Here is a 13,231-nt window from a genome sequence, read left to right as displayed (position 1 = left end):
ACTGAAAACACTTTGCCACTATATTAATTAGACTTCAAAACACTCATATGGAAGGAGCAGCAATGTATTGATTTAATTGGTGAAATTCACTCCTTTGTCATCCTCTGGCTCTAAGCCGATGTATCACTTAACCCCTCGGAGCAGGCTCAAGTTTTACTTAGGATTTAACCACAGAAGGCTTTTGTACTACACTAGGCTTAATTTTATGCTTAAACTGAAGGTAGAGGTGTCATGTGAAATGCCCACAGTCAGAAGTAATGCAGGAGCTCTGTCAGTGTTCTGAGAGAGGGCTGCATCTCCATTTGCTTCCCATTGAGCCAGTGGAGCTGGGCAGTGCAGATGAGGATCCAGCAGTATCCACACTGCTCAGAACATTCTTCCAAAGCAGGCTCAGATGGATGAAAATCTAGTTTGTTTCAGAAAAAATACAAACAAACAACAAAGATAAACATATCTATATGAATTAAACCCTTCCTTTCATTCAGTGTTACCCAGACCTTCAGCAGACTGAGCGAGTCAGGTTTGTGCATTTACTTAAGTCCCCAGAGGGAAAGGCTTTCAAATAAATCCCTGCATGGAGCTGATCTATAATTCATGGTGTTATTGATTACAAGTCACAGAAATCTTTAAAAGGTTTCTTGGCTGTGCTTTCACTTCTCATTGCTGACAAGCATGCTCATAGGAGACCAGTGAATACTGGCATCAGTCTAGAGCAGGCAGGGCCTGGAGAAACTTACAATGTGCCCAAAGTAGCTGCTTGTGGTTGTGTGGAGATCTCTTTTCTGTGCAAGAGTTAATAAGTAGGGCTGTAAGGGGGTGGAAAAGCCTGGGAAATCCTTCCAAAAAAAAAAAGAAAGCTAAGTGAAATAATAAATTAATTACCAACATGCAGAAAAAGCTGCTGGTTTAGGGGTTTGTAAATGGATGTTAAATACTAGCAACAAGGAATACAGAAACTTATAGTTGTCAGAAATGGACAAACTATTAGCTAAGAATTCAGAATATATCTTAGAGATTTGTCATAATAACTTAGAAACACAAAACCAACTCCCAGTCATTAATTCCTTGTCTGTTTACAGCTTTTTTACTGAGAACAAGAACACACTGGTACAATACCAGAGACAGGCAGAGAATTCCTCAGGTTTGGAGCCATCCCTTGGTGTGCAAGGTCCTAATGCATCTGAAATGGTGGCCAAGAAATTCTGTGATGCTACTGGTCAAACCACAGACTCAGTCTCTGTGACTGAAGATTGCAAAACCACAGGTACCCAATAAAGAAGACAAACCATGTTTGTGACCACTTAGTCAAGCTGAATGACTTAGGGCAGAGGTTGAAGACTTGGCTGTTCTTTGGAGCAGCTCAATTGATCTTTCAGAAGAGGCCTGTTAAGATAATTAGCTTAGGAAAGAGAAATTGTGATGTTGATCTGTTCCTTGGTGGATTTTGGCACCAGCACCTGTTCAGGATTAGCAAGAAGAAGGTCTAACAAGGGTGTGGAAAGGAAGGTGAGGCATTAAAAAAAAAAACCAAACCACAAAACAAACAAACAAAAAACCAAACACCAAAACCATTAAGGGTGTTCTTTTTAAATGAACATAGATCAGTTGAAGATAGACTTTGATAGGACATGCTAGAGCTATTTTTTGTTCCCTCACACAAGGTTTTATCCTCATATTTCACTCTTAGTAGGATGTCTGAAAAAATAAAAATGGACTAAAATAGTAGAAAATTTGGTGGAAACACTTCATTCAAACTCTTATATTTTGGGCATTAATTTTGTTCGCTGGAGTATTGAGTTCTTCATCTTTATTTGAGGTTGGTTGGTTTTCCTATAAAAATGGTATTAAAAATATATTTTTATATAAAAATATATTTTAATTAAAAATATTTTAATAGTCCTAACTTTATTTAACAATACTATCTTCTGAATGCAGTTTACATCTGAGGATTACTGAATTTGAACCTTAAATTACCTGTCAGCAACCTCTTCTCTAAAATATTTTTTTAATTCTAATTTTATTTATTTATTTTAACATTTGAAATGTTCCAGTTAAAGAAGTGGAAGTGCCTGTCCCTCATGAGATCCATCAGGTGGAGGGCAGTCAGTGTCTGAAGCATTTGGACCATATTTCTCATGAAGTTTCTGATGAAGAACTGTTTTTAAAAGCATTTCCCCAAGGATTAGCTTCTACTGAACCATCCTGCAAGTCAGACAACTTCTCTCTGAGATGTAGAAGTGCCAAATCAGACTCTTCACTCCCAGAATTTCAGAAAGTGTCTGCAGCTTGGATTGACATCTCAGAAAGCTCCACTTTAGACTCTGAATTAGAGCTGAGAAATGGAGAGGACACAGATGTCAGTATCCCAGAAGAGTTTGTCTATGACAATGGTGCTGTGATTCCTCGTGTTTCAAAAGAGACTCTAACTGAAATAAGTAATGGGAAGGAAATACTACCTAGTGACAAACACCATGAATGTGAAGTGCCCAAAGATGACAGCACTGAGACCTCATCATACTCCCAGAAATGTCCTGGAAATGTTTCAGATCACAGCTGCACTGATAATTTACTTCCCATCATTCCATCAGACACAGCAAGTGCCTTCAAATCAAAGTCAGCAGACTCCTTCCAATCTGATAACCCTGCCAAGGAAGTGGATGAGCTACATCTGAAGGCCTCAGAAATCTACAGTGGAAACAAAGCCTCTTCTCAGGAGATCACAAAACAGCGTCAAGATGCAGTTGCCAGCTCTTCAGGGAGTGCTAATATTTACTCACCTAAGATCTGTGAACAGCAGAAACCCAGTTCTGCAATTAGCAGAGTGAAAGAGGATGGTGAAATTGGCAGCTTTACTGTGTATCCACCAACAGGTTCTTTGAAACATCTAGATTTGGGTACACACACTGGGGACACTGTCTCTTTGCCACCTGACAATGGTACTGCAAATAAATTATTAGCACATCTGCCTTCAAGAACCTTACCAATTTCAGGAGACAAAAACAATCATGCACAGCTTTTGAGTGATAGATGCTTACCCAGCAAACTCACTGCATCTCTGTCTGCATCCACACCAGGGATGTCTGAAGAAGTCCATACAGAAACCAATTCATCTGACTTTTTGCAAAGAGGAGCCACAGGAGATCGGAATAACTCAAAAACTGAGAAACAAGTCATAGAGGAAGCAAGGAGGGGACTGCTTTCTTCTGTCTCCTCAAAAACCCAATTGTTTCAAGCTGGGAACTGCTCTTCCAAAAGTGAAGATGATACATTTTGCATTAGTGATGAGGGTCTCCCTCCAGCTGATACCTTGTCAGAAATACTGTCTCCTGTTGATGAAGTGTTGTCCTATGGAAGTGCTGACTTGCCATCCTCTAGTAAAAAGGATTTGTCATTGCCAAGTGAAGAACTTCCTCCTCCCCCTTTAGGTGCAGATGTAATGAAAAATGATGGTTCTACCTTCAGTATGGATGATTTGCCACCTCCTCCAGAACAAATGACAGTCTCAGAGTCCAGGCAGAGTATGGATGAAGATGTATCACTGAAAAGGGATGCATTACCCCCATTACCTGATAACACTGTGCCTGAGGAATTTCCACTGCTCAGTGGAGAGACAACAGACACTTTTTCAGCTCAAGATGGTAGTCACTCAGAACAATCTTTAGTCCAAGATATTTCCAGTGCAAAGGAGGCCTCATTAGAACACCAACAAGAGTATGAGACATCTTCACAGCATTTGGAGTTTCTGGCAGTGTCATATCCTATTTCATCTGGTCAGGCCAGTCAAAGTCCTGATTTCATGATGAAACAATGCAAAACATGCTTAACACTGCCCAAAGCTGAGGAGGACACTGATGACCCATTACTATCATTTGAAATTGGAGACAGAGTGTTAGTAAAGCAGACCAAGCCTGGAACCCTAATGTTCAAAGGGCAGACTTGGTTTGATAGTGGCCATTGGGCTGGTGTTGCACTTGACAAAGCTGAAGGTGATCATGCTGGAACTTACAAAGGGATGAAGTATTTTGAGTGTGCTCAAAACTGTGGTATCTTTGTCAGACCTGATGAGATTTCACACCTGATAGCTGCTAACAAAAATGGTTCCAAATCCACTGGGGATGAAGACTCTGACTCCTATGATGATGAATCCTTCAAAGGAGACTGCAAATACTCTAGTGGTGATGATGAGCAGGGAGAGGGGCTTACAGAGAAGAAAGCAGAAGACACTAGCACTGCAAGAGGATCAGAAGTGAAAGAAAACCAGTGCAGGTTACACACTGCCTTGCTGGCTGGAAAAGGGCAGAGGCTTCCACATTCTGACCAGTGCAAATGTAAGGAATTTCTCTGTCAAAATAACTTAATATGCTTGGGATCAGATACATTAAAACCAGAAGTGACACAACTAAACAGAAGGATTCTTGCAGATGTGTTCCCAATGAAAGGTAAGACTGGGAAACACAATGAGGTAAACACAAGCAAAAATATTTGTTGCCAGGTAGAGGACCAGAAAAGAAACAAACTTGCTGATGACATTGCAAGTGAACTCTGTAAAAAACTTCTGCTTGACACATTAATTGCATTTTCTGAAACAGCTCAACACAAATATAAAAGTGCCTTTGAAAAAGATGTGATGAATTGTGGCAAAGGCATCAGACAAGAAGACAATCAGAGACTGTTTCTCCTCAAAGAAAATTTAGTTCCAGCCTTATCTGAACAATCAGCCAAGGTTTCTGATGTACTGCTCTGTGATTTTGATACGCTTGGCCTTCGTGGCTGTCACACAGCAGCAGAAAGAATTGTAACTAAATTTGTAGATGATGCAGTTAAAGAATATAAGAAGATTAAAAGAAAACATGGATCAAAAGCAGACAAGATATTTCATTCATCTTCAGAGGCTTCTCCAACCACTTTGCCAGTAAGTACAGTCAGAGAGTTTTTGTCTTCTTAAGTGTTGGACCTGAAATTGGCTCTGGACAAGCAAGCACTTGTGCTGCCCAGTTGTTTTTTATCATCCATAAAAAATTGCACCATGTCAACCTCTGAGACCTGATTGCCCACTTAATGTTTCTCATTCCTCACTGAAGGAACTACCCTGCAGCCAGTGCATAGTATGTGTAAGTAGGAGAAGGATAAGTCAAGTCATAAGATCACAGAATGGCTTAAGTTGGAAGGGACTTCAGAGATCATCTACTCCAACCTCCCTGCCACAGGCAGGGATGCCTCTCAACTAAACTCAGTTGCTCAAGGCCTCAACTAGTCTGTCCTTAAACACTGCCAAGCAGGTGGCATCCACAACCACTCTAGGCAGCCCATTCCAGAGTCTCACCATCCTCCTACTAAAGAATTTCTTCCTAACATCCAGTCTAACCTTATTCTTCCTCAGCTTCAAACCATTCCCTCTTGTCCTTTCTCTAGACATCTTTATGAGAAGTCCCTCTCCAGCTTTCCTGTAGGCTCCCCTCTGGTGTTGGAAGGCAGTGTAGCAATAACAAGTACAGCTACCCTAAACAAAGCAAATGGAACCTTTTGTTGGGATTTCTAAGTAAAAACAGATAAATCTGAAAAAATAAAAAACCATCAATTTTTATTCATTTCAGAGCAAACTTGGGCACCTGTCAGCTCCTCTGCCTGACTCCTTTGCATCTCCTGGCTCCGAGCACCTTTGTCTTCCTGTGTTCTCTCTGCAGGCAGCTTCTAGCAAAGTCAGGACTCAGAGCTGTCAGAATCTCACATTTCATTCAGCTCTCTAGGAGACTGAAAGCCCAAAGGAAATAGGAGCTTTTGACACCTGCTTCTTCTAGTTCCATGGTGTCTAATTTTTACTTCTTAAATAGTCCATCAGGAAGTACCACCACAGAGAGTTTAAAACTAAAACAACAACAAAAATTAGCCTCCAAACGGCAAGAAACTTGCTTTGGGGGTAGGGAGGGTAGTCCCAATTTAGAACTGAAAGATTTCAAAATGTCAGATATTCATAGAACTCCAAAAGTGGAACTCTTTCTAATGCTGAATTCTATCAAATATAGTTAAAATAGGTATTATATTTTTTTAGTGGCACTCCAGTTAAGAGTTTCTTTGAGCCCATGGATAACAAGATGTTCTTAAGTGGGACCTTAAGCAGTTACTAATAGTCACAATGCCTCTAAAAATTGTGTGCAAATAGGCAGTATGTCACCTGTTTGTTTTTTTGGTTTTGTTTTCCCTCTATACTAAAGCTTCTCATAAAAATCCTTGATGCTGGTGTTTTTGGAAGCACTGAAGACTTTGATCAGCCTAATTCTGACCAGCATGTACCAGTGAGACAAACACAAAAGCAATACCTGTACAAATTAGATCAGTGGCACTCAGCTCCTTGGAAGAAAACTGTGGAAGTTCCTCTTGTGATCCCACATCGCAGTTCATACATTAAGAAACTGTCTGCACATGCTGTAGATGAATTATGGACCCCGGAAAACATCTGCTCCCGGTTCAGGAGAATCAGTGTGCCAAAGCACTTTGAATGTAATGATCCACCAGGGAACGATTTGGAAGCAGAAAGCAAGAAGATGTATAATCAGGTATTTTTAAAGCACTAATTGTTATTAAACGTCTCTAATGTTCTGACTCATAGTACTCACTACTGTTCAGTACTTAATATTGTTCTAGCTGCTAACACTAAATAAAACTAAAAGAACCTTGACAGGATTATTGCAAAATACTGCTTCTGGTAATCAATTGCAAAATAGTTGTAGTCTACATCTAGACTAGATGTCCTTGCTGTGATAGAAGCCTTTTGCTAGAACTCTTCAATTACAACACCCTCAACACCTACCCCAGTATCTGGTTTGGGTCTGTTCAAACAAAAACAAACTTCTTGGAAAGTTGCAGTCTAAAGAGTCCAAGTCTCCTGCCTTGGATGTCTTGCTGAATTTGGAGAGATCTTCATGTTCCTCAGCATCCTGAAACTGTGGAGTTTTAGGGCCCTTTAACCTCCTTGTGCAGAGAGAGGTCCACAGCAGAGTCTCTTGTATTAGTTATCCATGCTTAGTGTTCACACATTGTTGTCCACTATTTTCTGCTGTAGACAATGCTCATCATGCCATCAGCTACAGGAACATCAGTGATGCAGGTGATGGTAGGAAATTTTGCAGTGAGATGCAAACCTCTGCTATCAGCAATCCAACATCTTTTGGAAGCACTGAGAAAACTTCTGAAAAGGCATCAGTGAGAAATTTAGTTGATGCCAGTGCTGTGTCTTTGTTACAGGTTATATTTGATTTGACCCGTGAGCTGCTATGTGCAGAATATCAGGTGACTGCAAATACAAACACATTTCCATGGATGAAGGAAAACTTGGGATCTCACTGTTCCAGGCATCTCTGCAGAACAGATGTCAGTGATGTCAAGGTACATTCTGGGAAGCGTAGTAAGAAGAATCAGGGAAGACAGCAGATATCCTAATGCCAAAAAGAACAAACTGTGAATTTTGGGAAGATAATGGCAGTGATGAGGTGGTTAGAGGAGCAAAGAGCATTGCTCTGAATGCTGGAATAAACATAGACTGAGCTAATTAAATATTCCAAGTCTATAGAGTTCCTCTGTAGAGAAAAGAAAATTTTGCATCTCCTGTCTTGCATCTTTGACTGTCTTGCATGTAACCTATACATTAATGTTTTGGTTTAATCTTACCTTTAAAATGTATTGATTGGCCAGTATTGATCAGCTGCTTCTAGACCAGATTCCTAAACTTTGGGATGCTTCTGGATTTAAAACTGGATCTTCACACTGGTGCCTGTCACTCATTTGCAACCTTGACAGCAATAGAAATCCTTTGAGAATTAATTTCAACTTGTTTCTTTTTATATTGTAGATGTTTGTTCAGGGTGAAATTATTAAAATAATGAATCTAGAAAAGAATGACATAGAAATGAAAATAAAATTCCTTAATATGACTAAGTATGGAAACTGCAAGAGAGACAGAGTGGACCTTATTCTGGTAAGCAAACTTCCAGATGGAGATTTGTTTTCTTTCTCTAGGTTTAAACCAGAAATTCTCCTGCTTCTTTGAGAATAAAGTTTACTTAAAATAACTTCAGAATTTCAAGTTATTGGAAGTGCATGGAAAAGGAAGGCAATGATAACGATGGAATCATTGAATCATTTTGATTGGAAAAGACCTTTAAAGATCAACCACTCTCTGTCTACCAAGTCTGGTGCTAAACCATGTCCCTCAGCAGCACATCTCTGTGTCTGTTAACCACATCCAGGGAGGGGGATTCAGCCACCTCCCTGCGGAGCCTGTTTCAGCATTTAAGAATCCTTTCAGGGAAGAGATCGTTTGGTTGGTTGGTTGTTTTTTTTTTTTTTTTATTTTTTTACTAATGTCCAACCTACAGCTCCCATGGTGCAACTTGAGGCCGTATGTTCTTGTGCTGTCACTAGTTACTAGGGAGAACAGACCAACACCCACCAACAGCCTCTTTTCAGGAAGTTGCGGAGAGAGAGGTCTCCCCACATCCTCCTTTTCCCCAGATTTAACTCCAGTTACCTCAACTGTTCCGTATCAGACCTGTTCTCCAGAACCTTCACCAGCTTTGTTGCCCTCCTCTGGGCAATAATGCAGTATTTCCAGTCCTTGTGAGTGATTTAAGTTCAATAAATTACACCAACAATGCATATCTAAAGTTGCTGGATTAGGTACAGTGTTTTAGCACCTTTCAGAACCGACCCTGCTCTTGTTCTCGAAGAAAACATTCATTTCCATTTTGTATTTTAGATTCAGGAGCTCTGCAGAGAAGAATCTCAGTGGACTCACTATGATGATGATGAATTTACTGTGAAGATGAGAATGGCTGAAGACATATTTGATAGCTTGATCCTTGATACAATCAGAGTTCTCAATAAGATTTACCTGAGAAAAGCCTGTGATTAGAAGCTTGTTCTGAAATTCTGAAAGGCCCTGATGGAAAAATTTTTTTTTCTTTTTTTTCTTTTCTTTTTTTTTTTTTTTTTGGCAAGAAACGCATGATTTAAGAATTTTTATTGTGGACATGTATCCAATACCAGTGTGGCCTTGGCTAATTTGAATCTTCATGTTTACACTGAAAGGGTGCAAGAGGGAACTTAAGCAGACAGAAAAATATTAGAAAAAATATTTTCCTTGTGTTTTCTGCTAGGCATTCAGGTTTAATGTCCACAGTTTTATGGAGAAGAGACAAATACTGATGTCATGCACTTTATGTGGGATACTTTTCTATCAGAACTCAAATCTCTGAAAACCATGTATGTGGATGTGATTAGGTTATCTATGATGCAATTCCCATGAGCCCTTTGAATTCTTGCATTCAAACAGAAGGTGCTGAGGATGTATTTTTAATTGACAAAATGGAGAAAATCAATAATCCTATTTCTTTGCATTGGCAAAATTGGAAAAATCAAGATTATAACAAGAAAATGTAAGCATAATTGTTCCCTGTGTATCTTGCTGTGGTCCCACCTATTTTACAATGAGCAGATCAACAATAATGTTTTATTTGTTAGGGGTTTTAAAATAAACACTATGCAAATATTTATTAAAACTCAAGCTGTTCATTATTCAATAGCTGAACATAAGTAGATCTGATTGAGCCAAGTCCCATTCATTCAGGCTGCCTTTCAAATAAAAGCAAAAGCAGAACAATTAAAACATAAAGTTTGTATGTACTTGTATTTAAAATCAAAATTACAGTATGGTTTTGGTGGGAAACAAAATATATTTTTTCAGTTTCTATTTTTAAATACTGATGGCTTAAATGTTTTCATAGTGAAACAGTTGTTTTCTGAAAAAACAAAATTAATTCTGTGTGTCCTGGGGTTTTTGTTTGTTTTCTTTGTGTTTTTTTATTGAAATAAATTAAAATTGCAGGTTATGTTGTACAGATTGTTATTCTCATTAGTTTTGTTGTTCTGCAACCAGCTCCTGGGGAGGTTATAAAACCCTGTCCTGCTAGGTGCCATAGGAACAGGAACAAAGAGGCAACTCCTGCCCCAGGCACGTTGATCTTATCTGAGAAACTCTTCTCATGTCCCTCGTGGTACATTTCCTGAAGTCTCTGACTTTTATCCTCATTGATTAATTAATCCAGATAAGTTATTTGATCTAAGATTAATGCTTTCTTGTTGTCAGTTTACAGTAGAATTTAACTCAATTTCTTTCTCCTGGACTTACAGATAGATTGTTGGATACAATGACAAATCTATATATTGAAGCACTACAGTTTTTCAGTCTATTGTCACCATGCTTTTGCAGCAGCAGCAAGATCCTTGCTGTGTTTGGAATGGAAGCTATTAAAAATATCACTTCTATAGGTGAATGAATAGATGAGGGACTCGTTTCATTTTCAGACTGATGCCTTATGTTGAGCTATATGTTACACTGGAGGAAGATAACCATTATATCTGCAATTAGTTTTTTGAGTGAAGTCTGAACCCTTGCAAGGTGCTAGCTGCAGAAGGCCATAGCTATAAAGTAACTATTGCTGATGAGAATAAAAAGTGTGTACACAGAATGTGTCAGATATATTTAATATCCTCCACCATTCTGTGTTCAAAACCTTAGATTCTGGCACCCAGATATATTGACCTGTTCAGTCAGTGGCAAGACTTCAATATCAAGATTACTCTCCTTCAAGGTCTAATATTTTGTTTGCCTTGGGTTTGATCAATATTAACCTCCTGGGTCAATAAATCTTGATACTAGCCTCAAGAGGAGTCATTATCTTTCATAGGAAATGATTATTTCTCAGTTAAACCCTACATTTAATTTTCCTGTAATCCATCTCTTTCATCTTCATACATTTACCAATTCTTCTGAATAAAATACACTCTAAAATATCTTAGGCACTGCAGTTCTGTTGTTTTGGGGTTTTTTTTAAATCCTAATTAGCAGCTGCCACAAGATTTTTCAATTCTTTGAAGTGGTTGCTCTCTGCTATTGTAACCATTGGGTTTTGTTGCTTACAGTACCCAGGAAAAAGAGAGACAAAATAGCTCTCAGTGGGAGGTGATACAACCAACCACATCACTGGGGCTATGGATGAAAAAGTTACTAGTGAGCCACTTTAGTTATGAATTATCAAGAAAGGAGAGGATCAGGAAAAGAAAAGGCAAAGGTGGCAGAATCTGTTCCCCAGTCTGTGGATTTTTATTGTATATAAGATTACTGCCTTTGCAGTGGCTGTGGATTGCTGGTCCAAAATGATGTCTAACCTCCGAATTTACACTGTGAATAAGAATTTGGACCCATTTGTTTCCCACTTGGATGACTAAAAGAAGCATTTGTGAGTAACAGAAGCAAGAACTACCTTTTGGGGGAGCTCAGTCTTTCAATTACACAAGTTTTAAACTCCTCTTAAATCAACCTCTGGGGACGTTTTCTCTGTTGGTTTTTTGCCTCTCTTAATGTAATGAAAATTCTTGAGCCTGTACTTATGACTGAAAGACTTTCATACTGCGGTCGCAGCTATAAAAGCTGCTAAAATCCATTACTAGCACGCAACCAATTTGAATTTACTAAAAGGATAGAATTTCTAAGATCCTCTTCAGAGTTCACAGCGTCCTCCATGCAGCTTTTCAACGCATCTTCAGTTTTGAGGAGCGATGGCTTTTCCCTGCAGAGCGATGTGCTTTGGGATGAAAACAAAAGGTCATGCTATTTTAATCTCTTCTCAGTGAGAAGCTACAAGACGTTGAAACTTCTCTTTCTATAGCAGATTGCCCTATAAAATCAGGCATCAAACTACTGCTTAAACCTCATTAGTTTTACTTCATTTCCTTACAGTGCCCCTGAGGGAAATACGGCTCTAAACAGAACAGCACAGACTTTATTTGTGGTGTGTCCCTGTCACCAGAGTTTGGTAACACACTTAGCCACCAAGCCACCCTACTACCTCCTCCTGGCCTAGGGAACGAGGAAACAATATAAGCTGACATGAAAGGACTCCTTACTAAGATGAACAAACCACATAAGGAGAGTATTTTAAAGAGCTACTATTCTAGTTAACTCGTTATTTTTAGTTCCTTGGTGAAAAGGGACTGTAGTTACTAACCTGTTATGTTTCCTTTATGAACCAGTGTCAGTAACACGGCTAACTTTGTTTAGAAAGTATATATGGTAGAATTTAAAACTGAGAAATTGAGGAATCCTGGTTTTCACGAGTGGCACACAGAACTGAGACAGGAATTCCAGTCTTTTGCTTCAGTTTCTCCACCCCTAGGCCGATACTAACTTTCTAATGGTTGGTTAATGATCTTAAAGGCCTTTTCCAAGCTAAACAATCCTACGATTCTACCAGAGGGGGAAATGCCTACAGGTTCATCCCCGCCCGGGGATCAGCCACGTCCCTCTCACTGGCCGGCGTGGCGGAGAGCGGGCCACACCGCCTGACTCCCCGCGGACACGAACGCCTGCCTCCCTGCTGAAGGCAGCGGGCCAGACTCTCCCGGGGCCGGCACAGCCCCGCGGCGAGAGGGCGCCAGGGCCCCTAGGCCGCGTCTCCGGGCCCGCCGCGTTGCTATGGCGCGGCCCCGCCCCGCCCCTCGCTGCGCGCCGCTGGCGTCCCAACATGGCGGCGGCGGCGGGCGGCAGCGGGCGGTTGGAGATGCTGCTGCTCCTCCTGCCGCTGGTGGCGGCTCGGCTGTACCGGGCCGGGGAGGACCCGCTGACCGTGCTGACGGCAGGCTCGGTGCGGCAGGCGCTGCTCAACTCCTCGACCGCCTGGGTGGTGCAGTTCTACAGCTCGTCCTGCGGCCACTGCATCGCCTTCGCCCCCACCTGGCGGGCCTTGGCCGGGGACGTCAAAGGTGAGGCGTAGCCGTCGCCCCCTCCGCGGCGGGCTCTGACCGTGCTCCTGCACCCCGGGAGCGGTCCCCGCCGCCGCCCGGCTTTTCACAACTCGACTCCGGCCAGGCAGCCGCTGGCCTGACCCGTTGGCTCGGAGCCCTCGGCCAGCGCGGCCTCCCTCGGCCCCTGGGCCGCGGCCATCGGTCCGCGGTGCCGGTGCTCCGGCATGGGCCGCGGAGGTGCCTCGTCGTGTCTCCGTGCACGTGGTCACGCGTGGAGCGCTGGGTTGTGGTGGGACTTTGGCACGCGTGGGTGGGTGGCAGCGGAGCTTTGGTTTGTTATGTCACTTGTAGCATCAGCAGGGCCTTGGCGCACGTGGGTGGCAGTGGGGCTTTGGCTCACTATGCCAGCCCTGGGTTTCAGCAGAGCCTCGGT

The 13,231-nt window shown here is 41.4% G+C and overlaps 1 protein-coding gene across 1 annotated transcript in view; it reads left to right on the top strand.

Moving 5' to 3' along the window:
• QSOX2 (quiescin sulfhydryl oxidase 2) overlaps positions 1 to 13,231 on the top strand; it is a 90,120-nt gene that overhangs the window by 52,137 nt on the left and 24,752 nt on the right. The window contains exon 6 of the mRNA XM_054393243.1: positions 12,350 to 12,816. Within this exon, the coding sequence (XP_054249218.1) occupies positions 12,350 to 12,816 (467 nt within the window). The remainder of the gene's footprint in view (positions 1 to 12,349; positions 12,817 to 13,231) is intronic.

Source organism: Indicator indicator, chromosome 28 (genome assembly GCF_027791375.1).
Source record: "Indicator indicator isolate 239-I01 chromosome 28, UM_Iind_1.1, whole genome shotgun sequence".
Classification (NCBI taxonomy): Eukaryota; Metazoa; Chordata; class Aves; order Piciformes; family Indicatoridae; genus Indicator; species Indicator indicator.
The sequence above is the reverse complement of the archived record's forward strand: the minus strand, read 5'-3'. Positions and strand labels throughout refer to the sequence as shown.